The sequence below is a fragment of the Melitaea cinxia genome, chromosome 18, assembly GCF_905220565.1.
Source record: "Melitaea cinxia chromosome 18, ilMelCinx1.1, whole genome shotgun sequence".
Taxonomy (NCBI): domain Eukaryota; kingdom Metazoa; phylum Arthropoda; class Insecta; order Lepidoptera; family Nymphalidae; genus Melitaea; species Melitaea cinxia.
The window spans coordinates 10,732,638-10,757,166 of record NC_059411.1 but is presented as its reverse complement, the minus strand read 5'-3'; the positions used below and the strand labels follow the sequence as shown (position 1 = coordinate 10,757,166).

At 34.6% G+C, this 24,529-nt stretch overlaps 1 protein-coding gene across 1 annotated transcript in view; it reads left to right on the top strand.

The window, feature by feature from the left end:
* LOC123662200 (neuroendocrine convertase 2) overlaps positions 1 to 24,529 on the top strand; it is a 100,887-nt gene that overhangs the window by 75,571 nt on the left and 787 nt on the right. Inside the window, exons 7-13 of the mRNA XM_045597080.1 lie at positions 11,508 to 11,683; positions 18,310 to 18,422; positions 19,481 to 19,681; positions 20,720 to 20,795; positions 23,434 to 23,591; positions 23,884 to 24,048; positions 24,276 to 24,393. Coding sequence (XP_045453036.1) covers positions 11,508 to 11,683; positions 18,310 to 18,422; positions 19,481 to 19,681; positions 20,720 to 20,795; positions 23,434 to 23,591; positions 23,884 to 24,048; positions 24,276 to 24,393 — 1,007 coding nt within the window. The remainder of the gene's footprint in view (positions 1 to 11,507; positions 11,684 to 18,309; positions 18,423 to 19,480; positions 19,682 to 20,719; positions 20,796 to 23,433; positions 23,592 to 23,883; positions 24,049 to 24,275; positions 24,394 to 24,529) is intronic.

Here is a 24,529-nt window from a genome sequence, read left to right as displayed (position 1 = left end):
TACCTGCCAAATTTCAAGTTTGTAGGTGTTATAGTTTCGGAGATTTCGTGATGAATGACCTTTCGCGTTTATATATATTATAGATTATAGATAGATATAAAGTATGTTCGGGAATAACTTCGTCGTTTATGAACCGATTTTGGTAATTCTTAATGGAGATATCCCTGGTGTGGTACCGTGATAAGGAAACCAGGATCTGATGATAGAATTCCAGAGAAATCGAGAGGAAACTCGAAAATCCGCATAACTTTTACTGGGTGTACCGATTTTGATAATTTTTAATTTAATCGAAAGCCGATGTTTATCGTGTAGTCACATTTAAATTTCATCGAGATCTGATTACAACTTTTGGAGTAATCTTTGATAATGCGTATTTGCTTGACTATTTTTTCGTCTACCTACGTTGTATTACTTGTCGATGTAATTGAAGTCGGTTTTTTTTCGTTTGCCAGCAACACAATTATAACAGTAGTGAGCGTTGTCTCCAATACAATCCATTATTAGATTGACTTTGTAATATCCGAGCTCTCATGTACATTTTTAATGGGCACTCGGTTTGATAAGTGATGATAAGCTATCGATAAGGTTTCAATTCATTTGTATATACTTGTTTCCGTACTATTTGAATTGTTTGTGAGTAAGAAAACCCTTATTAAATTCTTTTCATGACCGATTCATGATATTATTTCTCTTAGGTTAATTATTTCAAGTACCTAACTGTTAAATAATGATTTATTTGTTACTAAAAATGAAATTTTTATGTCTAGACGCACGGCTACATGTATTTGCACCTATTAGTTACAGCAAGATATTTTATAGCATGTGGCATTCGTTGCGGAATATGGTATCAGACAAGTTATCGAAGTAAAACCTCTTTACGCACGCTTGACTTGGGGAGTGAGCTGGTTGATGCGTGAAAAAGCGTTCCGAAAAAACTGATCAGGCGAGGCCAACGATATTTGAGAAGGAGATATAAGTTAGTGAAGATAGAATTAAACAGAGTTACGTATATGACTGTAGAGGCAAACAAAGAAGTTTTACGTCAGTTGTTCGGTCTAAAGCACACTCGTTTTTTAACCGACTTCAAAAAAAGGAGGATGTTACTCAATTCGACCGTTTAGGTATATTTTTTTTAAATGTGTGTTCGGGGATAACTCCGTCACTTATGGTCTTATTTCGTTGGAAAGGAGATATCCTTAGTTTGGTACCATGATAAGGAAACCAGGATCTGATGATGTGATCCCAGAGAAATCGAGGGAAACTCTCGAAAACCCGTATAACTTTTTACTGGGTGTACCGATTTTGATGATTTTTAATTTAATCGAAAGCCGATGTTTATCGTGTGGTCACATTTAAATTTCATCGAGATCTGATTACAACTTTTGGAGTAATCTTTTTGTCAAATTGTATTTACTCGACAATTTTTTTGTCTACCTACGTTGTATTACTTGTCGATATAATTGAAGGCGGTTTTTCTTCGTTTTCCTGCAAACACAATTATTTATTATTAAGATCATTAAATCAAGACAATTAAAGTGGTAATCGTCATATGTCGTCACTGTGGTAGGGATCATAACTAGGGTAGGCTACAGCAGGAAATATCCTGCTAAAAACTAGATGTACCGCACAGAGGAGCGCAGCTAAATAATACTGCTTTCAAGCAGTGTTGTTTTCCTGTTGTAAGTAAGGTGACGAGCTCCTGGGGGGCTCGGCAACGCTCTTGCGATGCTTGTGATGTTGAGGCGCCCATAGGCTACGGTAATCGCTTCCCTTCAGGTGAGCTGTAGGTGAGCTTGTTTGCCGACCTAGTTGTATAAAAAAACACGTGGTTATTGCTAGTAAAAAATATTCCTATTTTAATTTTATCTTAGGATTATCATTTATATATATCTTTGTGACATAAAATTTCATATTCTGAGCTTTAAACGTTAATAATTCCAGAATTTAAGAGATGATAATTAGGTTTAAGCCTGAGTTAAATTGAAGATCGTGTCAAAGGTTAGTCCCACATTTATTCATTTTTACATAAAAACTCTAATGTTGACGTAAAATATTATCAATGTAAAAGGGATTATTTTATTATATTTAACGAGTGAATGAGAATTTTGTGGAATAATTTGCACGTCTTAAAGGAAATTTTATTATATATTATATACATATGTATTATTATTATATGTATTATATATTGAAATTTTATATATTATTAGTAATAACTAATAAATGAGGTAGAACAATTTAATTTTTTACTAATAGTTAACTATTCTGACAGTCGTCCTATCTTGCGAAATGGGCTATATTTGTTAATGCCATTTTTTTGCTAACATATATTCAAAATATTTAATTTTTATTAGGCCAACTTCCATCTTTAAAACTATTTATGTGAAAGTATCCAAATGATCTCTCAATAGTCTATATATAATACTAGCTGACCCGGCAAACGTTGTTTTGCCATATATTTTCTTAACCCCCTTAATCCCCCCCCCCCCTTTTAACTTAGTGGTATGAAAAATAGATGTTGTTCGATTCTCAGACCTACCCAATATGCACACAAAATTTCATGAGAATCGGTCAAGCCGTTTCGGAGGAGGTTAACTACAAACACCGCGACACGAGAATTTTATATATAAGTCAATTATCAATAAATAAATAAAATAATAATTATACAGTTTTTTTTGTTTGTGACAGTCACAAAGTGACAAACACCGCGACACGAGAATTTTATATATAAGTCAATTATCAATAAATAAATAAAATAATAATTATACAGTTTTTTTGTTTGTAACAGTCACAAAGTGTTCATTGCTCGCTATGTAACAACTTAAATGTAATTTTTTTTATTTTCATTGGACCTTTTTCGTTTTAATTTTTCAATATCATAAAATCACTGAGAGTACGGAATGGATAAATGGTTATATAGGTTAGTATAAATAAATGATTGTTGTGTTTCTGTGGTGACTAAGGTGACCAGAGCTCCTGGGGGAGATTCGGGGTAAGGTCGGCAACACGCTTGCAATGCTTCTGGTAATCGCTTACCATCAGGTGAGCCGTATTCTTGTTTGGCGACCTAGTTGTATAAAAAATATTAGAAATATTTATCATGTCTTATTTTTATCATAACAGTTGGGATAATTTTTTTTATATTATCTCATCTGTTATGCTACGAAAAGAGATACATTTTTTTGATTTTGGAATATTTTTATTTTATTAATCGTTGTAGCGTAATATTTTATAGATTGCTTTCGTCAATGAATTGGCTCTCAAATATCATATCATATATTATATTAATACACTTAGGTTAAGATGTTTGCCTTCCTATTTGGGAAAAATCTCACAGTTACTCCACATAAATTGTATATCGCACTGTGAGAATTTATGGGATAAACTTGAACTGCTGAATACCAATGGTCAAACTGATTATCTGTACATTTGCACCGTTTATATTTCCCCTCCGGTACAGAAACATATCTTGGAACACTTCATTTTAAATACAAATCATATAATTGATAAACTTAGCTCCTTTAACATAATCGTTCTTGGGGATTTTAACTTGGGTGGTCTGTGTTGGAACTAGACGACTGGCCCTGCACTGACTCCGATAACAACGAATAATTTGTTGAATAACATGATTACTGATTTAATGTCATTAAATGCTCTTACACAGTATAATTGTTGTAAAACTAATAAAAATCGCGTTTTAGACTTAGTAATTAGCTCTCTGGTTATTTCCCAATTGAGCGAAAGCAAGGACCCTCTTTCCGGGATAGAACCATTACACCCTCCTATTGAGTTTTCCGTTAAAATTAACTTTCAGGAAAAGCTCGAATCTTGTATTGAGGCTAGGTTCCGCTTCTACAAAGACTATGACAAAATTACAAGTGCCCTGAATAATATTCTTGGGAGAAGAAATTGTCGAGTTATGATTGCTGTTCTGAGAATTATCATTGCTAAACATGTGCCCAAATCCAAAACACGGTCTAGTAAATATCCGCTATAGTTTTCTGCAGCACTGATAAAAGTCATCAATGAAAAATTTAAATATCGTAAAAATGGCAGCCCTCGTGATTTAATTACTTTTAAGTTGCTCAGGGAGCGTTGCGCGAAGCTTCATAATCTAAACTATAAATTGTATTTGAATAGCCTGAAAACAACTTTGTCTTCAAACTCTATTTTAAACTTTTTTGGAGCTTTATCAAGCGCAGAAAGGGTAAGTCAATTTCCTATCCTGCCACGATGTCATTAGATGGCGAAGTGGCTTCTTGGCGTGTTGGCGTATTGGCGTGTTGGCGTGTTGGCGTATTGGCACATTGGCGTGTTGGCGTGTTGGCGCATTGGCGTATCGGCATGTTGGCGTGTTGGCATGTTGGCGTGTTGGACTGTTGGCGTGTTGGCGTATTGGCACATTGGCGTGTTGGCCCATTGGCGTATTGGCGTGTTGGCGTGTTAGTGTGTTGGCGTATTGGCGTGTTGGCCTGTTGGCGTATTGGCACATTGGCGTGTTGGCGTGTTGGCGCATTGGCGTATTGGCGTGTTGGCATGTTGGCGTGTTGGCGCATTGGCGCATTGGCGTATCGGCATGTTGGCGTGTTGGCGTGTTGGCGTGTTGGCGTGTTGGCGTATTGGCACATTGGCGTGTTGGCGTATTGGCGTATTGGCGTGTTGGCGTGTTAGTGTGTTGGCGTATTGGCGTGTTGGCCTGTTGGCGTATTGGCACATTGGCGTGTTGGCGCATTGGCGTATTGGCGTGTTGGCATGTTGGCGTGTTGGCGCATTGGCGTATTGGCGTGTTGGCGTATTGGCGTATTGGCGTGTTGGCGTGTTGGCGTGTTGGCATGTTGGCGTGTGGGCGTATTGGCACATTGGCGTGTTGGCGCATTGGCGTATTGGCGTGTTGGCGTGTTGGCGTATTGGCGTGTTGGCGTGTTGGACTGTTGGCGTGTTGGCGTATTGGCACATTGGTGTATTGGCGTGTTGGCGCATTGGCGTATTGGCGTGTTGGCGTGTTGGCATGTTGGCGTGTTGGACTGTTGGCGTGTTGGCGTATTGGCACATTGACGTGTTGGCGCATTGGCGTATTGGCGTGTTGGCGTGTTGGACTGTTGGCGTATTGGCGTATTGGCGTGTTGGCGTGTTGGCGTGTTGGCATGTTGGCGTGTTGGTGTGTTGGCGTGTTGGCGTATTGGCACATTGGCGTGTTGGCGTGTAGGCGTATTGGCGTGTTGGCATGTTGGCGTGTTAGACTGTTGGCGTATTGGCGTATTGGCGTATTGGCGTATTGGCGTGTTGGCGTGTTGGCGTGTTGGCGTGTTGGCGTGTTGGCATGTTGGCGTGTTGGTGTGTTGGCGTGTTGGCGTATTGGCACATTGGCGTGTGGGGGTGTTGGTGTATTGGCGTGTTGGCATGTTGGCGTGTTGGACTGTTGGCGTGTTGGCGTATTGGCACATTGGCGTGTTGGTGCATTGGCGTATTGGCGTATTGGCGTGTTGGCGTGTTGGCGTATTGGCGTATTGGCGTGTTGACGTGTTGGCGCATTGGCGTGTTGGTGTGTTGGCGTATTGGCATGTTGGCATTTTGGCGCATTAGTGTATTGGCGTGTTGGCGTGTTGGCGCATTGGCGTATTGGTGTGTTGGCGTATTGGCGTGTTGGCATGTTGGCGTGTTGGGGTTTTGGCATATTGGGGTGTTGGGGTGTTGGCGTATTGGCGTATTGGCGTGTTGGAGTGTTGGCGTGTTGGCGTGTTGGCGTTTTGGCGTGTTGGCGTATTGGCATATTGGCATGTTGGCATGTTGGCGCATTGGCGTATTGGCGTGTTGGTGTATTGCCATGTTGGCGTATTGGCGTATTGGCGTGTTGGCGTGTTGGCGTATTGGCATATTGGCGTGTTGGCGTGTGGGCGCATTGACGTGTTGGCGTGTTGGCGTATTGGCACATTGGCGTGTTGGCGCATTGACGTATTGGCGTGTTGGCGTGTTGGCGTTTTGGCGTATTGGCGTATTGGCGTGTTGGCGTATTGGCGTGTTGGCGTGTTGGCGCATTGGCGTATTGGCGTGTAGCGTGTTGGTATATTGGCGTATTGGTGTGTTGGCATGTTGGCGTGTTGGAGTTATGGCATGTTGACGTGTTGGCGTATTGGCGTGTTTAAGTTAAACGGATAATAAAAAAAAGTCGATGTTTTCGATTTTAGTAATTTTCCAATATGCAATGAAACAAAACTCTAATGAGTGAAAACTATTGCTAACGGGCGTCAGATGTAGCCCGGACGACGACCACTGACTACTGCGCTCAGTCAGGCGTTATACACATTACATAATTAATATGTAGAAAGCCGGTAGAGATAACTCTAGAAGAAGTCTCTTCCAGCTAACCTGCGGTAGTTGTTTTATTTATTTTTTATTTTATTTTGTATTTATTTATGTAGGTGTTATAGTTTCGGAGATTTCGTGATGAGTGACCTTTCGCTTTTATATATATTATATATTATAGATATATAAAAGCAAAAGGTCACTCACTCATCAAGAAATCTCCGGAACTATAACAGCTAAAAACTTGAAATTTAGCAGGTAGGTTCCTTATAGAGCGTAGACATCCGCTAAGAACTGATTTTACGAAACTCGACCCTAAGGGGGGATCGATCCAAGAAACGGGGGTCGGAAGTTTGTATGAAAGTCTTATGTTTTTGAAATTTAAAATATATGCTCTATAGAAGATGTGGAGGTGTCCAAATAAGGTATCGTAATCTATATATATAAAAGAGAAAGGTCACTAACTCACTCATCACGAGAACTCAAAAACCGCTGGATGGTCTATCCATCCAGGTTGGACAAAGATAAAATTTGGCAGGCCAGAGGTAGATTATAGTTAGCAGACGTCCGCTAAGAACGGATTTTACGATATTCCACCGCTAAGGGGTTTAATTGGGGTTGATAGTTTCTATGAAACATATACAGCCTGAAAATAAAACTAAAAATGTGGTGTATAGAGAGGTTTTATAAAAATAACTATTAAATTATACTAAATTGTGCTTTTTAAAAAATTACTCAGTTTGATATGCGTTTCAAGTGACTGAAATAAAAAAAATAATTTGCGTTAAACATCTTGATATTTTAATGCATATCTTCATAACCACGCGGACGTAGTCGCGGGCAACAGTTAGTGTATTATAAAACAAAGTCCCCAAAAGTGTATGTGATCTACTCGCTCAAAATCTACTGAACGGATTTTCATGCGGTTTCACCATTGGAGACAGGGCTCCACCATTGGCAAGAGGAAGGTTTACGGAACGGCTAAGCCGATTTTGATGAGAGTTTCACGGGAAGTTTGCCGGGAAAACTTTGTGATACATTAATTTCAATGCGGGCGAAGCCGCGGACACAGCTGGTTTCATATAAATTCTTTGGAGAGCGTTTTAAATTCCTACTTTTCATCGAAGCATTTATACATAAAATTGAAGTGGACATGCTTAACGGATTTTTAAATTATTGTAAAACATTATTTTTTGCAAAGAAAGTATTAATGGCTTACGTTGCTACTATAAGACAAGAAGCTAAAATGTATATGACAGTTTTCAAAGATTCTTATTTATAGCATCTACATTCTGATTCGGTGGTAGCTTCTCTTTAACTAGGATTACTTTAAATTTAATATTTATTTAAATAAATATAATTTTAATTTGTAAAATAACGATTTGAAAATGCTTTTAAAGCTTAATTAAATACAATATTTTTTTTTAATTTTGACTAACTAGCTGTTATAGTAGAAAAGGTGTTATTATTGATGACCAAAAAGATTTAAATGGATTTATAATAACTTACTTTATTTTCAAATAGTAACTGCTGAATTTTATTTCGATACATCTCAATATAATTTACATTCCGCATCGGTTGTGATTTGACACAAACAATTTTATGATTACATTTCAAAAGTACTTTGGAAGCCTATTGGAATAATTATTATAATGATATATTTTAATTTAATAGGAAATAATTGTGTTTGCTCGCAAACGAAAAAAAACCGACTTCAATTACATCGACGAGTAATACAATGTAGATCGACGAAAAATTGTCAAGTAACTACGCGTTATCAAAGATTACTCAAAAAGTAGTTTTTAGATCTCGATAAAATTTACATGTGACCACATGATAAACATCAGCTTTCGATTAAATCAAAAGTTATCAAAATCGGTACACCCAGTAAAAAGTTATTGCGGATTTTCAAGAGTTTCCCTCGATTTCTCTGGGATCCCATCATCAGATCCTGGTTTCCTTATCATGGTACTAAACTAGGGATATCTCCTTTCCAACAAAAAAAGAATTATTAAAATCGGCACATCCAGTAGAAAGTTATGCGGTATAATACAACGTAGGTCGACGAAAAAAGCGTCAAGTAAAAACGCATTATTAGATATAACTCGAAAAGTAGTTGTTAGATCTCAAATATATTTAAATGGGACCAATTGGCACACACCACCTTTCGATTAAAAAATTTGTCGAAATCGGTCCACCCGGTCAAAAGTTCTGACAAATACATTTAAAAAAAAATACAGTCGAATTGAGAACCTCCTTCTTTTTTGGAAGTCGGTTAATAAACAAGTAAATACGTTAAATAAGAGACCATGCGATCTCAAACGAAGACACAATTATTTACAGTACACAACAAAACAATCAAAAAACAACTTCAATCTCAAAATATTCCAAACAGCATCTAATACGGCAAGATAGGAGATAAACACATCGTATTTGTATTCATGAAAATAAGAAAGCGATTATGTACAAAGAAATAAAAGGGTATCGCATAATAAAAATTGTGATCGTGGGCGGCTCGTAAACCACGCGATACATACATATATCGAGGTTTGAATTGAAATTGATCTGACAATTCCATTCGATATTGACGTACTTGTTATTAAGATAATTGCATATTTATTTGCTTGTATTTCTGTTTTATAAATAACAAGCTGTATTCAAGACTGTATTCGTTATTACAGCTATTAACTTTCATCTACTTTGCATATTGAAACGTTATGATGAAATATTTCAAAATGAAATTTATTGAATTGCTCTTGTAAGTTTTATTTTAGTTTGTTTGAAATATTATTATCTAAAATTACAGTTGTCTTCACAATATTTTCGTTCAATAGCGCATGATGGATTTTAAAAACAAACTATAAGAAAATCTTAACGGTAACTCGAATTGGAAGTCACATCCATTTGACATTCACTATACAATCTCAACTCATTATAAAAAATTTCGTTTATCGAAAATATAATTCTATATCTATATAGGTTCAAAATAAAATTATCTAAAGTAGAAATGGTAGTATTTTGTAACTTGAAGAATTTATTAATTGTCTCAAGAGAAAGTTTTGTTTAAATTATTTAACTTACATCACATCACCATCATCACAGTAGCGTTTCGCAGTCCACTACTGGACATAGGCCTCCACAAGTTCACGCCAAAAATAGCGTGAACTCGTGTGTTTTGCCGCTAGTCACCACGCTGGGTAGGCGGGTTGGTGACCGATTTAACATACACATAAAGTACAAACTTATTTCTTTTTGAATATAATCTCTGTGGTTATTAACGCTTAATATTTTGTCTTACTATCATTCCAATCAAATTTAATTTTACAATCATTTAGTATGGAAACGTCTTCATTGGCCGAGATTGGTCGACCAAAATGACGGATGAAGTATTGACAGCGAGATGGTTTTGCGGTTGGATTCAATCCGACAAAACGTATTCCATGTCTATTGGTTGGAGATTTACTTAATAAATTGAATAGTTTCAAGTCGGATAACTTATTAATGTCAATGCTTAAATCTATGTAACTTCCTACTAATATTATAAATACAAAAGCTTGTAACGATGGATGAAAGTAAATTTGTTATACTTTCACGCAAAAACTACTTAACTTTGCACGCATATAGCTAGAGATAAAAAACAACATACTAATCTTTATCCAGATATTTACTGGAATCGGAATTTATGCGGGGAAAACCCGTGAGGCATAGCTTATAGAATTATAATATAACTTCATATACGATGGAAGTGTAACTTTATCTTTGTTTGTAATGATTGATCAGAGGCAAAATGTTTGATGTACTTACATTTTAAAAACAAAGATTGCTACTGCTGCTGATATCGCATAATAATTTAATGATAAACTATTGTTCTTTTAGGCGAAACATCTGTGAAAGTACAAAGCACTGTACTAGTTCTCTTTTACATGTATAAAAAAGTTAATATATATATATGTATATATAAAAGCGAAATACCACTCACTAAGTTAATCACGAAACCTCAGAAACTATAACACCTATAAACTTTAAATTTAGAGGGTGCAGAAATCCGCTAAGAACAGATTTAACGGGGGTTGAAAGGTTGTATGAAAATCCTATGTTTTTGAAGTAAGAGACTAGAAATTTAAAATGTATGCTGTGTATATGATGTGAAGATGTACTAATAATGTATCTTTAGAAATCAAACCTTTTGGGGTTAAAATAGGGGATGGTAAATTGTATGAAAGTCTAATGTTGATTTTCACGGACTATTCTCCGCAACTCGACGTCTCAGTGCGCCTATTTTGCGAGGTTGGCTGGGGGCCTCATTCAAGTCTAATGTTATTGAAGTTAAAGTAATTATGGGAGAATGATTTTTAATGGTATATTTACTAACACACATATGATATCCCTAAAAAAAGTGTGAAGAAATAAAAAAGTTATAGGCACGTCAAAAGTGCATAGTACTTCTGTTATCTTATTTATGTAATATGCACTAAATTTTCTGTAACGAAACTTGGACCTGGACCACACGACAAGCTTCAGGTTCCGGATAAAAAAAAAAGAATCATCGAAATCGGTACACTCACTAAAAGTACCTAATTCGGTAACACATAAAAAATACAGCCGAATTCAGAAACTCCTTTTTTAAGTCGGTTAAAAGGCAGCATTAATCACTTGAACCTAGATACACAGATAGATACAGTCTAATCGTATAATGGAAAACTGATAGGGTGACCTCTTAGTAAGCTCCTAGTAATTAATTTCGTAGCTGCGGGTGTGGTATGGAATTAATACAGCCATCGTAACTGAATATTTGACGATGTGCTAGCCGACGGTCACAGCACTGGCTGGTTACGATGGCGTTCGCGGGCTCGATACCATATCATGGTAAACATTTGTATACGCCATACAAATCTTGTCCGTGGTCTGGGCGTTTGTGCTTGTATATTGTGTGTGTTTTGAGACCCCCGATAGTGGAGAAAATCCTAGTGGAGGCGTTGAGTGTGAAGTATTGTTTGTTTATTTAATCGTAGTTTCTCGTCCAATGTGAACCATCATTTGATATGGATGGTATCTTTATTTGAAATACAGAAAAATTTTAAAGCCGAATGTCCGTAATGTACAATAGAAGAGGAAACAACGATCTAACTGTAAAACTGTTATTAGGATATATTTATCACGTTTCATTTAGGTAAATGTTTAGGACAATATTTTTTTATTGTTAACAGGTATAAGGATGCTCGACCAGCCCTACATGACAGACCTCATCGAGGCTAACTCTATGGGCCACGAGCCTCACAAGATCCACATATACAGCGCGTCCTGGGGGCCGACGGATGACGGTAGAACTGTTGATGGACCGAGGAATGCCACCATGAGAGCCATCGTTAGGGGTGTTAACGAGGTTAGTGTGAAATAGAGCTATTAGGCATTTTTTTATATGCGATTAGTAGAGTAAGCAGTTACCGTAGCTTATAAACGCCTGCAAAGCCTGAAGCATTGCGAGCTCAAATTTACTCATAATAGTACTTGAGAATAGTATTATTCAGCTATGATCTCCTGTAAGGTGTACCTTTCTAGGGACATATTCTGGTGTGCCCTGACAGAAATCGGTAGACGTTATTTATTTGAGTGTAACATTGGTACCTCAAGGTTAACGAACATTTGACCACGACATATTATCGTATTGTATATCGTACCGTATGTATAGTTTTTTTTGTCATTGACTACTGTTATGTTCCCATGATAAATGGCAATGTAATAAATGTACTATAATAATCTCTATCTAATTTATAAATATATGTTAACTGTAATGCACATGTTTCTTATATCTGTACGCTGAAGAAATCTGTAAATGTTTGGTTAAAATAAATAATGTATTATTGTTAATAATAATTATTATTATAAGTAGTAATAAAGGAATTATATAACTTCGTTTAGGCCTTCAAGATATTTAAAACGAAAATATACAAAATAATCTTCCAAGTTACCCGACAGTTAGACAGGAATGTTAGTACGCCGTTTTATTCGGCTATAAAGGATATCTTGTTTTGTAAAATGCTTCGAATTAGTTGAATATATTTAGCTATTCATATCCTAGTGTCAAAAATGCAGACGCATTATAATAAATTTAATTATTACTTTAATACACATTCTTAAGTGATTCGAATTGTTATGAAAGTGATTATGAAAGTTAATTCTTATTTTATAAAAAAGGATATACTGTAAAATCATTTTCTTTTATATTTTCGCCTAGGTCAAAGCAGTAAGGCCTGTCGCGCCAATATTATGTCGATTTGGTGTAAGTTACTAGCTCTACTATACATATAACTAATTTTTGCTTAATTATACTTGATTAAGTAGAAATGAGTTTAGGTAAAACTAACAAGACATGGAGTCTATATTAAACAAAAAACTAGTCAGCTAGGCTACTAGCGTACAAAGAAATAGGTATGAAAAGAAACTTTTCAAAGAGAAAAGAACCGAAATCATATTGACGATCTTAATTGGTGCTCTTTTAAGCAAATACAAACGTCAGAAAATATACATCATATTTAATTATCGCGCAGAGTCAACCAAATAGTGATTACAAAATTATTGTCCGTACTATTTCGCTGTTTTTATCTTAATGACTCTGTTCTCTTTTAAAGCTGTTTTAAGGTCTGTTCATCGTATGTTATTAAGCCCTTTTGATGCCTTATTCATTAGATTTTCACTACCATATTCCATTTCCATTAATAGATTATTCCATTTAATGAGTGTTGACTGAGGATATATAGGGTCATGGTCAAGCTTGTAAGTACAGCGCCAATTGGAATTATTAATCAATCATCAAGATACAGTTTTAGGCAGAATTGTTACAGAATATTCTAGACAAGAAAAAAAAATTAACTATATGGTAAAAAGTCATAAAGCTACCAGAATATTCTCATTATCAGATAATCCTAAACTATTATTTTTACAAATGATGATTAAAAACTATATTGTGTGAACATACTAGCATATTATACGAACTTTGCCCCGTAGTTTCTGGTGAAACAACACACTTCAATTTTATTTATCCTTCCTCAGTAAATTGACTATCCAACACAAAAGTTTTAGTTTTATAACATTAGTATAAATGTAGATAACAACCATTACTAGTATAAAAGTAGGGGTAATTTACTTTTTCGAAAGTACTTTTCGAAACGCTTCAGCCTGTAATATCCCACTACTGAGCATAGGCCTCTTTCCCCATGTAGGAGAAGGATCAGAGCTTAATCCATCACGCTGCTCCAATGCGGGTTGGCGAATATATTCCCTACTATGAGTAACGATCGCTATCAGGTGTACATGATAACAATCGGGACCGACGGCTTAACGTGTTCTCCGAGGCACGGTGGGGAGACCCACAAGGACTGCACAAACACCCAGACCACAGCAAACACCTGTATGGTCAATACAAATGTTTGTCATGTGCGGAGATCGCAACCGCCAGCGCAACAGGTTACAATCCATGGCTGTGACCGTTGCGCCAACGCGGCGTCCGGTCTTTTCGAAAATCCCCACCAAAAGGAGTAAAATATCGGATAAAAGATGATTTGCGGCTCAGTAATTTTTAAATAAATTTTCATTCGGTCATTTTTAAGACAAAGTCGCAGACAACTGCTAATATTGTTCAAGTGAAGTAATTTGAGTGAAACTAGATTTATTAGATATTAAATAAAAGTAGTTATAAAAAAGAGATAAAATGCAGTAACATTAAAGACATGATAAAGCACATATAAAGATAAGGTCTATTTGCATCTCATATGGGTATAAAGAGGGTGCGGATAGGATTGTTTGTTCAGGGGAATTGAGTTCTCAGCTCAACCCTCATCTACGCGTATTTTACGTACCGTATTAAAATTTTAAGCATTCTTTTTTACTTGATCGTTTCAAATTGTTTTCTGTCTGGAATTTTTGTTCGAATCGTTCTGTTGTTTATATCTATCTACCTTTATTAAACGTTCGAGAAAATTGATTGTTTCTACGAACTTGATGTTTATATAAAATTTAACAATTTTGATACTCGCTTAAACTTTTTAAGTCTTTGTCTTAATTGGTAATTTGGAATGAAAACATTTTTAGGTACAATTATTAAAAACTAGCTGCCCGGGCAGACTTCGTTCTGTCAAAAGTTAATAGTAAAAATATATAGTTTTTTTATTTATTTTTTTTTATATTAAAACCTTCCGTGGGCCTTAAGGATCATACAAAAAATAAATTAGTCGAATTGGTCGAGCCATTCTCGAGTTATGCGTTTAGCAACATTCATTTTTATTTATATAGATGATATATTTAATAACTATAAAGTGTATAATATTTGAACTGTCTTCAAACAAATATTTTGATATAGTTACATGATTAAGAGTACAAGCAAAATAACACTTGAAAACAAATTGATCAAGTGCAAATCACTTTAACAACTATTTCAAAACAATTAAATGTTACGATCATACATAGCTCTTATTTGAAACTATAAAAATTTCACTATTAAAACTGGTCAGTTGATATTATATCACATTCATTTTACGTTCAATAAAACGTAAAATAAATATTAAAATATCTTTGAAAACCTATAAATCCTTGATAAGGAGACGTTAAACGCTTTGATGAGGTTTTCATTTGGACGCAATTTCCTTCACTGAATGCCAACGTTGCAAAAATAAATGCTCATCGGTGATTTCCTGAAAGTAATGGTCCATAGCAAATAGCTGTGACAGCGAAAAATGTTGATGTTTACAGTAATTTTAAGAGTGCTTGAGCTGAACGCTTACTGGATAATTTGTTTTACATTTATTTTTTTAGTCTTGTTAAATTGAGAATTTTTGATCACATTGTTTTATTATTTTAAGCAAACGTAGTCGTAAAAGTAATAACAATCACAATTTGTAATTGTAGTACGTTTGATGATCATTCTGTTAAGTTAGAGACAAAAATTATTGTTGATAGGTTATAACAGGTTAAATAAAACGGGCTTTCGAAAAAGGCGCGATTAAGTTTATTACCTCGGAGCTATTTCAACTTATTTTAAGACCAAAACCGTTCATTACAGTTTAGCTATACAATGATTTCATATGCAAATTATAAAATACACAAACAAACGAAATTTAAATTAAAAACAAACAAAATTAGACATTAAATGAATACTTTGTTTGGTTTAAATCAAATTTAACTACCATTTTTAATTCATTCAAATATATGGTTTTGCATAATCCTTATTTCATATAGGTACAATAGGGTTAAAAAAATATTTTGTACGTCAATGATTGATGTTAGAAAAATATCTCCTTTACAAACAGAGCCTCCGGAACCATATAGTTCTCTGTAAATTGACACATCTAGGTCACCTGATTTGATCCACTGTGCTACATTGACGGGATATACATTTGCTAACGTATATTTTTTATCAGGGAACCGACGTACAACAATGTATGAATTATAATTAAATCACGAATAAAATTTCTGACTCGTATAAACTTGTAAAAAGTGTGGTAAATAAGCCTTAAATATTGTAACAAATAGTACAGGCTGTAGCGGCTGTACCTTTATTTATTTATCTATATTTTATTGTACGCCACAACTATGTATTAAAAATTAAACATATTTCAAGATAGTTACAAACTGCGAAGTACAATGGCCGGACTTATGACTATTTAGCCATTTCTTCGAGACAACCCAAGTAAAGGAATGTTAAGTAGGTAGTGCAGTTATATAACAAACTTGCATGCTAATAGGTACATACTCATACTTATACAAAATATGTAAATAAATACATCCATAAATATATAGTACATAACCATATTATTGAATAATAGATGAATAAAAAATAATAAGAATAAACAAAACTAATAATATACGCAATAAATTCTGGGAGAAAAACATATCACCAGAAAAACTTATTCATGTCATCTCCAGTTTAAGATAGTGATCCTTTAAATACTTCTTAAATGTTGGTAAAAGTATACTAGTAAAGTAGTGATTAAGCTTCTTTTATATATAACGATAGCATATTCCACAACCTTATAGCTTCAACTATAAAGTACTCTCTGAAAAACTTACTTATGTGTATCGGCAACTTCAGTACATGACTTCGCGATCTCGTTGATACTGAAGCATCCTTCAGATATTTAAATTTAAGTAAGTCAGAGCCTTTGGACACACAATACAGTAGAGAAAGAATATGCAGGTTCCAGTGAGAGCGTATAGAAAGCCACATGAGCGTTATACGAAATTCAGAAATGTGGTCGAATTTACGAAGACAAAATATGAACCCGATAAAAAGATTTTGAAGTCGCTCAAGATTATTATGTTGGTCCTCGGTCAAATTAGGATAGCTTGCATCTGCATAATCTAGAATAGATAGAAGAGAGTTTGCCAACTAAATTTTGGTAGGGATTTTTAAAACATTTATTCTAAAGGAATCAATTATACTCAGAATAACGGTAATGTTTCGTAGAAGATAAAAAGAGGCAATACTCTCTAATAAGAGTTTTTATAACTCGATGCAACGTATTTCCCACGGGCCAAGAACGTTGCTTATCTGACAATGTACTAAAATGTGCTTTGTTGGGTGAAAAATTATTTTAAGGTAAAGTTTGACTACGGGTAATTGATTTCTGCTCGTTTACTGGCTCAAGCGAGTATCGCACTCCCATAAAATCTAATCTCAAATGACTAAATACACGTGAATTTCAAACAACGAGCAATAAATCTGAAAGACAAAATTTACTTTCTCTATTTTATCCTCGTTTTTTTTTGTATTAAAAAAAAAAAACAATATTCGAAAGAAAACGAATGAAATATTTTATTATTTGCTCTGCTGATTTTTCTTCAATTTTCTTCTAATATATAAAATTCTCGTGTCGTGGTGTTTGTAGTTAAACTCCTTCGAAACGGCTTGACCGATTGTCATGAAATTTTGTGTGCATATTGAGTAAGTCTGAGAATCAAACAACATCTATTTTTCATTCCCCTAAATGTTAAGGGTCCACCCCTATTTTTTTAAATTGTTAGATACATTATTTATTCTTTATTTTATTATGATTTGGCGTTGACCAACCACTACCAACCACCAACTCCTATTTTTAATAGTGTTTAGCGGCAAGACAACGTTTGCTGGATCAGCTTGTAAGCTTATAAAAAGGTTCATGATAATCACAAAATACAAAATTCCAAAGTATAAGTGTGGCTACGGTAGTAAAGAATATAGCCACCCCGACGACTAAGGGATAACACAGTTCTACTACCACCTTGGAACTTAAAAAGCCGACTGGTGGCGGCATAACCAGTCAACTGCTGGCTTTTGAAATACACAGGCCGAAGACGGGCAGCAGCGTCTAAATTTAAAACCTTAGAGAGGATAGACTATTTTAAAAAGCATGCTTAAAATACGAAGTAGAGGTGCCAGAATCAAGAAATTCAAGACTTTGCACTAAACATTTATTTTTAGCGTAATCTTAAACTTTCTTTGGGTATACGATACCTAGTAGGTAATACACAGTGTACTTAGCTAAGATCTGAAATAGATGTGTCTATTTCTGGTCCTGTGACTATTTCCTCACTGAATGAGTGTAGATAATATTTATTATGTAAAGCATACTTAGAAAGTATTTAGTGGTGAAAAACCGGCAGATGCGAAACCGGCCGGTCGGGATCGACCGAGAAGACCACGGTTCAAACCCCCTTGTCTCTAAATCGTTTTTTTTTCTAATTCTCATTTCTCATTCTCATGATTTTTTATTTAAATAACCAGTTCATATTTTTTATTATTATGACGGAAAATCGATTTTATCCATCATTATTTCCAAAAAACACGATTTACTAGAAATACCGAGCTAAGCTCGGTCACCGAGGTACTGGCAAAATTAAAACAGATAATTATAATGAAGATTTAAACTTGGCTTAAATGGCTTTCCTGTTATATATTTTGCGTTCTATCTTTAATCAATTTAGAGTTATAAATAACTCGGAAAGCCGAATTATCAAATAATTATTTTATATCCTTAGGGTCGCAACGGCTTAGGCAACATCTATGTGTGGGCGAGCGGTGACGGAGGCGAAGATGACGATTGCAACTGTGACGGATACGCCGCCTCCATGTGGACCGTTTCAATTAACAGGTAAAAATAACATTTACTTAAAAGGAAATGTTACGAACTTTTTAGGTAAAAATACACAGGACATGACTATCATATTACAATAACAAGCTACTGACGCATTAAATCTATATTTATACCGATTATGAAATGAATAAAACACTATCAGCCACAGGTCAATATAATAATATATAATATGTTGTATATTCCATAATGTTTCGCAATAAGTTTTGATGTAAATAAAAATTAATGAAACCTAAGTATAGGGTTAACAACTTTTAACTCTTTATTTTCAACATATTCTCACAAGAATTCTATTTATTGTTATACCATCAAAGATTTTTCACAATATTAATTATAGATGTGATTTGAAAGATCACGTCAAGTGAAAGTGAAAATCAAAGTAAGAATACGTAACACTCACTATTGCTGAAAATTTAAAAACATTTTTAAAAAAATTATACAATTAAATGTTTTTTATCAAGTTCATATTATTTATTTATTTGAACGACACTAAAACACAAACAAACGATGTTCAATTTTTTGTCTGTCTGTCTGACCAATTGTAATGGGACTTTCACTAAAAGATGAAGGAGGTTGTGGAGCAACATGCAGGTTACTTTTTCAATTAAATTCGTCAAACTTTGCTAGCAAAAACCACTGAAATCAAAAAATAAAATAAAGGAGGACACATGGCAACATATAATTTTTATCCCATAATTCCCACGAGATCAGGATACAATCTCCTATGCGAACGAGACGCGGGTAAGGTAGAAAGTAATAAAATACAATGACCAAAATATAGGTAGCAAAAAAAGAAGTGTTAAAAATGTAAACGGGGAAGGAAAACTATAACTAAGTTATTGTTGTTTTAAACAAGAATTTACGTTTGTTCTTACAATAAAATACGAGCGCGACTGTAACACGAAAAACATTCATTTACAAAATAAAGTTGCAGCAACTCTTTTAGTTTTATCATTATTAGTTTCACAGCTAACTTTACATTTTGTACGTGTGTGATAAACTAGCAGAATGTAGTCTGACAGATTAACCAAAGGAAAGAATTTATAACTTATTTCCAGCGCAATAAACGATGGTCAGAACGCGCATTATGATGAATCGTGCTCCTCAACTCTTGCAAGTACATTTAGCAATGGTGCTAGAGATCCTAGTACAGGGGTGGCTACAACTGATTTATACGGGAAATGTACTGCAACTCACTCTGGAACCTCTGCTGCTGCACCAGAAGCAGCTGGAGTATTCGCTTTGGCTCTTCATGCTAAGTAAGTAATGTGAATCTTAACATAAAAGTGTTTATAATATCAATATTTTAGAAAAAGCGATGTTATTTTATTTTGTCAGTCAAATGTTCTTCTTAATTGTTGGATTGTAAGATATATTTGTTTGTATGCCGGTTTCACTGCTTGTGGATATAGTTTATCCCGCAAATACGTTACGAATTGACTTTAACAGCAAGAGGTAGAATAATCCATGGGACATGACAACTTTTAGATTCATATTTGCGAATCATAAATATCATGGAATTCGATGGTAAGAATAATATATTAAATTTGTCTGTTATATATCATCGCCTGTCAAATGGCGTTATCCTCATCCACAATATCCTTAACATTCACACACATGTCATCTGTACCTAAGGTAAGAAGCTTAATGCTTGTGTTACAGGTAACAGCAGAGTGATATAGCTACATTTTTTATGTAATAACAAAGAGATACATAAAGCCATTAATAATATCATGGTCGTCTCATAGATAGAGTGGTACTTCACGTCACGCCCATCGGCAATAATGGATTCATGTGGCTATTAATATCATTTTAATCACAATCGTGTATCGTAGTCATGGACTGAACCTACCTATCGAGCTTGGAAGATAATTGAGTTAGTGGACAAAGGGATCTATTAGTCTAGTTAGGATAGAAATAGAGCTAAGAGTGTACTATGTACTAAACACATTTGAATATTTATTTCATAAATTCAGATAAATTTTCATAGTATTAAATTTTTAGCCCCTTTGTTTAATTCGTACTATTTAACACAGAAAAAAGTAACAAACTGATCCGAGGAGACAGTTGGTAATGAACCAAATTTCGCTTCTAGGGTCGTTGATTTTAAATATTCATTTAAAAAAGGATAGCTATTACCTAAAACACAGATAATAAGTTCCTTAACGGATGACTATGCTCACATGTGTGCCTTCATATTCTATGAACAGTCTTACGATTGTTATCATTCTTCTTGTTTTCTTTATAGTCAATTCTTGTACATATAATTAGTACTAATAAGTATTCATTAATTTTAGTCCGAATCTGACTTGGCGTGATATTCAACACTTGACGGTGTTAACGTCAAAAAGGAACTCTTTGTACGATGCAAAGGTAAGTAAATTACAAATATTCTCTCCTCTTACATTGATATATTTATTGATTACTCATTATTATTGATATACTCAAATATACCTCATAGTACTGATGATAAATATGTATGTGTAGATAGAAAAAAAAAGTATTTTGCTAAGCAGTACTATATAAGATATACTAACTGTTACTGAGAATACTAACTGAGATACTGAAGAAAATCGTATTTGGATTGATTTTTATTGATTTGATTAAGTTTTTGTCTCGGTATGAATATATTTTATAATAGAAAACCAAATATATAAATGATTTTTACTTACTTTCTTATTTCTGTCCTAAATATTTGCATTATCAAAGTCTGAACCAATTGTTCCAGTACAATTCAATTTCTTCGCTTTCTCGTATAAATAAATTCCTTTCTAAATTCTATTGTCAGTGACATTATTTGGGTAAACTTTATTTATGGGTCGACTCTCTGGGGTATGTTACTAATACAATAAGGGTTGCAAATCAATTACATCAAAACAGTATCGTACCTACTACTACGTGTATTGCGATTCGAATGTCGCTGTCAAGGAACAAAAACTTGACTAATTACATACATGTTGATTTTGTAATTAATTTAGGCTGCGATTCGTTTTTTTTTTATTTACAAAGAAAACGATTCTTATCAAATGTGTGTAGGGAATACTTGTATATCGTAAAATTTCATGCATTTCTTAAAGAAGAAAAAAATAGCGTCATAACTCAAATCAAAGAGCCTAAACAAAATCTGATAGACGTATGACATATGAAACAACGTGTGAAACACCTACAGCTTTGACGTTGTCCTAAGCTACTACATAATACATATGGCTTTAGTTATCAGCGGATTAGCACCCCTGCCACCGTCATCCAACTTTTAGTACCTTAAGTTGCACATTATAGAGCTATAGAAATAGATAGCGCCTTTGATTTGACGTCACCTATAAAATGAGCCCCTTCTTACACATATAATTACACTGCTGCTGATTTTGACTCTATTAATTTAAAAAAAATGAATTGACATACGCTGTTGCAGGCCAAAAAGAAGTGTTTGTAAAAGTCCTACTTTTAGGTATTGTGAAAAAAAAATTATTTACAATACCTAAAATTAGAACGTGTTAATATCTAACAATGTAACTTTACTAGCTTAACGCATTTAATTTTTTGTGTATTAATTCCAGGAATTATAGGTTTAAAATTACTATCACGTACTTATGTATTATTTACATCGTATACGAATGTATATTCTTATAAAAAAACGAGTGTGCTTTAGACCACACGACTGAAGTAAAACTTTCTATCATTAACTTATATCTCAGTTTTAACTTCCGTTCGCGTCTCCCGATCCCACTTTTCATAACGCTCTCGTCATACATGCACCAGCTTACTCCCCAAGTCAAGCGTGCGTAAAGGAGTTTTACTTTAATAAAAAAAAGCACGTTATCTCCTGATATGCTTTTCCATTACGATTATAGAATATTACGTTGTGGCAATCGATTACAAATACGTGGGGTTCGCATCATTACGCTTATCTACTCTACTTGAACTAATCTCCTGTTTCAATGCGCCTAGGGTACTTCCTAAACAATATATGTTTTTACCTTTAACAGAAATATGTGTGTACTAGCTGAGTCCTGGTTTCATCCATCCCACAGCTGAGAATAGCCCTCTTTCTCCGTGTAGGAGAAAGATTGGAACTTAATTCACCACGTGAGTAGCGATCGCTATCAAATATTTATGATAATAACCGGGACCGATCGGTGTGGAGATCCACAACACTACATCCAAACCGGAAAGAAATATTTATGCCGAGCGGGCATCGAACTCGCAAACCATCGGTGTTTTGAGTTAACAGAGCAACTACATCAGAGTGGTTGTAACCAAGTAATTTTTTTAAGCCTGAGGGAATATAAAGACCAAAATTGGCCTCTGTATTTTTCGGATCGTAGCCTATCAACATATTAACTTTTATTGCAATACTGAATTTTCGTTTGCTTTAACATGAAAGAGTAACATAGGTACTTCCAACTTTCGTATTTAATAATACCTATTAATATTAATTGGATAATTCAGCGTTCGATTAAGTCAGTAACTGTACTGATGCCGGTTTTTTCGAACATTTTTATTTTGAAACTAGTTGTGCCTGCGTCTTCGTCCGCGTTTTGGATATTTACTCGTACATGTTCAACGTGATTCTTTAAATTGATATAGCTTTTTTTATTTATGAACCGATTGACATGAAACAAACACTAAATATTAAGTAAAACTTACCACAATATATTAGTGACAACCACATCTAAATCGGATAAGGCGTTTCTGAGATTAGTGTGCACAGACAAACAGACAAAAGTTGTAACAATCATTGTTTTGGGTGCTATTTGCGTTGATAAAGGTCCCAATAATATTTTATCTCATATATCTTTCATATACAGACAGCGATCCGTTAATTTTTTATTATGTGTATTGATGATGACGAAACGACATCTTGCGACTTGACAGGGCGCTGTGCGTTACACACTTGTACACTGACACAAAAGATGCCGTTCCAGAGTGGATATCAATAATGGGCAATATATACATCAAGCATCTTGTATTTCAATATACATTTTGTATATGATTTAATAATGTATTGCAGGGTCGCTTCCACTGGACTATGAATGGCGTGGGACTAGAGTTCAACCATCTATTTGGTTTCGGTGTGCTAGACGCTGGTGCTATGACCGCACTTGCAGCTAACTGGCGCTCTGTTCCACCTCGGTACCATTGCGAAGCTGGATCTGTAAATACTCATACGTAAGTTACTAAGTAAAGACAGAATATGACTATATAAGAAGCTTGGTTTGTGTAGTCTAGTAGTATTATTCTGAGAAAAGTTTTTAATAAAATTATACATTTTTAAACGTATTTAATATTGCTAACAAAAACATTTTAATATTTCAACATTCTAAGCCGTTGAATAAACAGATGCATATACTTTAGTTGTTAATTAATAGTTTGTAACTATTACGAAGCAATTCGTCATCTTGTATTTATACTTGTTAAAATATAAATATTTTTTGTAATAAAAATATATTAAATATTTCAGCGAAGTTCCATCTGAAGACAGTATAACTTTGCATATCAAGACCACGGCGTGTGCTGGATCCCCGAGTGAGGTTAGGTATTTGGAGCACGTACAAGCTGTAGTGAGTGCTAATGCGACGCGGCGTGGGGACCTAGAGCTGTTCTTAACAAGCCCTATGGGTACAAGGTATTATTGAAGATTTATTTTTTCTATTTTCTATATATAAAAGAAAAATTATTGACTGACTATGATCAATTACGAAATCTCGAAAACTACTAGACATATGCAGTTTAAATTTGATGCCTATGTAGATTTAGATTATGTATGAGATATATGCTAAAAATATTGTATTATACGTAAGTATACTACAATATTTTTAGCATATATTTACTATACTATATTAATATTTTCAGGTCAATGATCCTGAGTAGACGAGCAAACGATGATGACAGCCGTGATGGGTTTACTAAGTGGCCATTCATGACTACCCATACTTGGGGTGAATACCCGCAAGGCACGTGGACGCTTGAGGTGGGTTTAATGTTATTTGTTTTTTTGGTAGGATCCTCATTTCAAAAAGAATCCAATCATACGAAGATGCTAACAAGTCACGCAGTAGTTAGTAGTAGGTATATAATTTCTATACAATACCTCTGGTTCGCTTCCT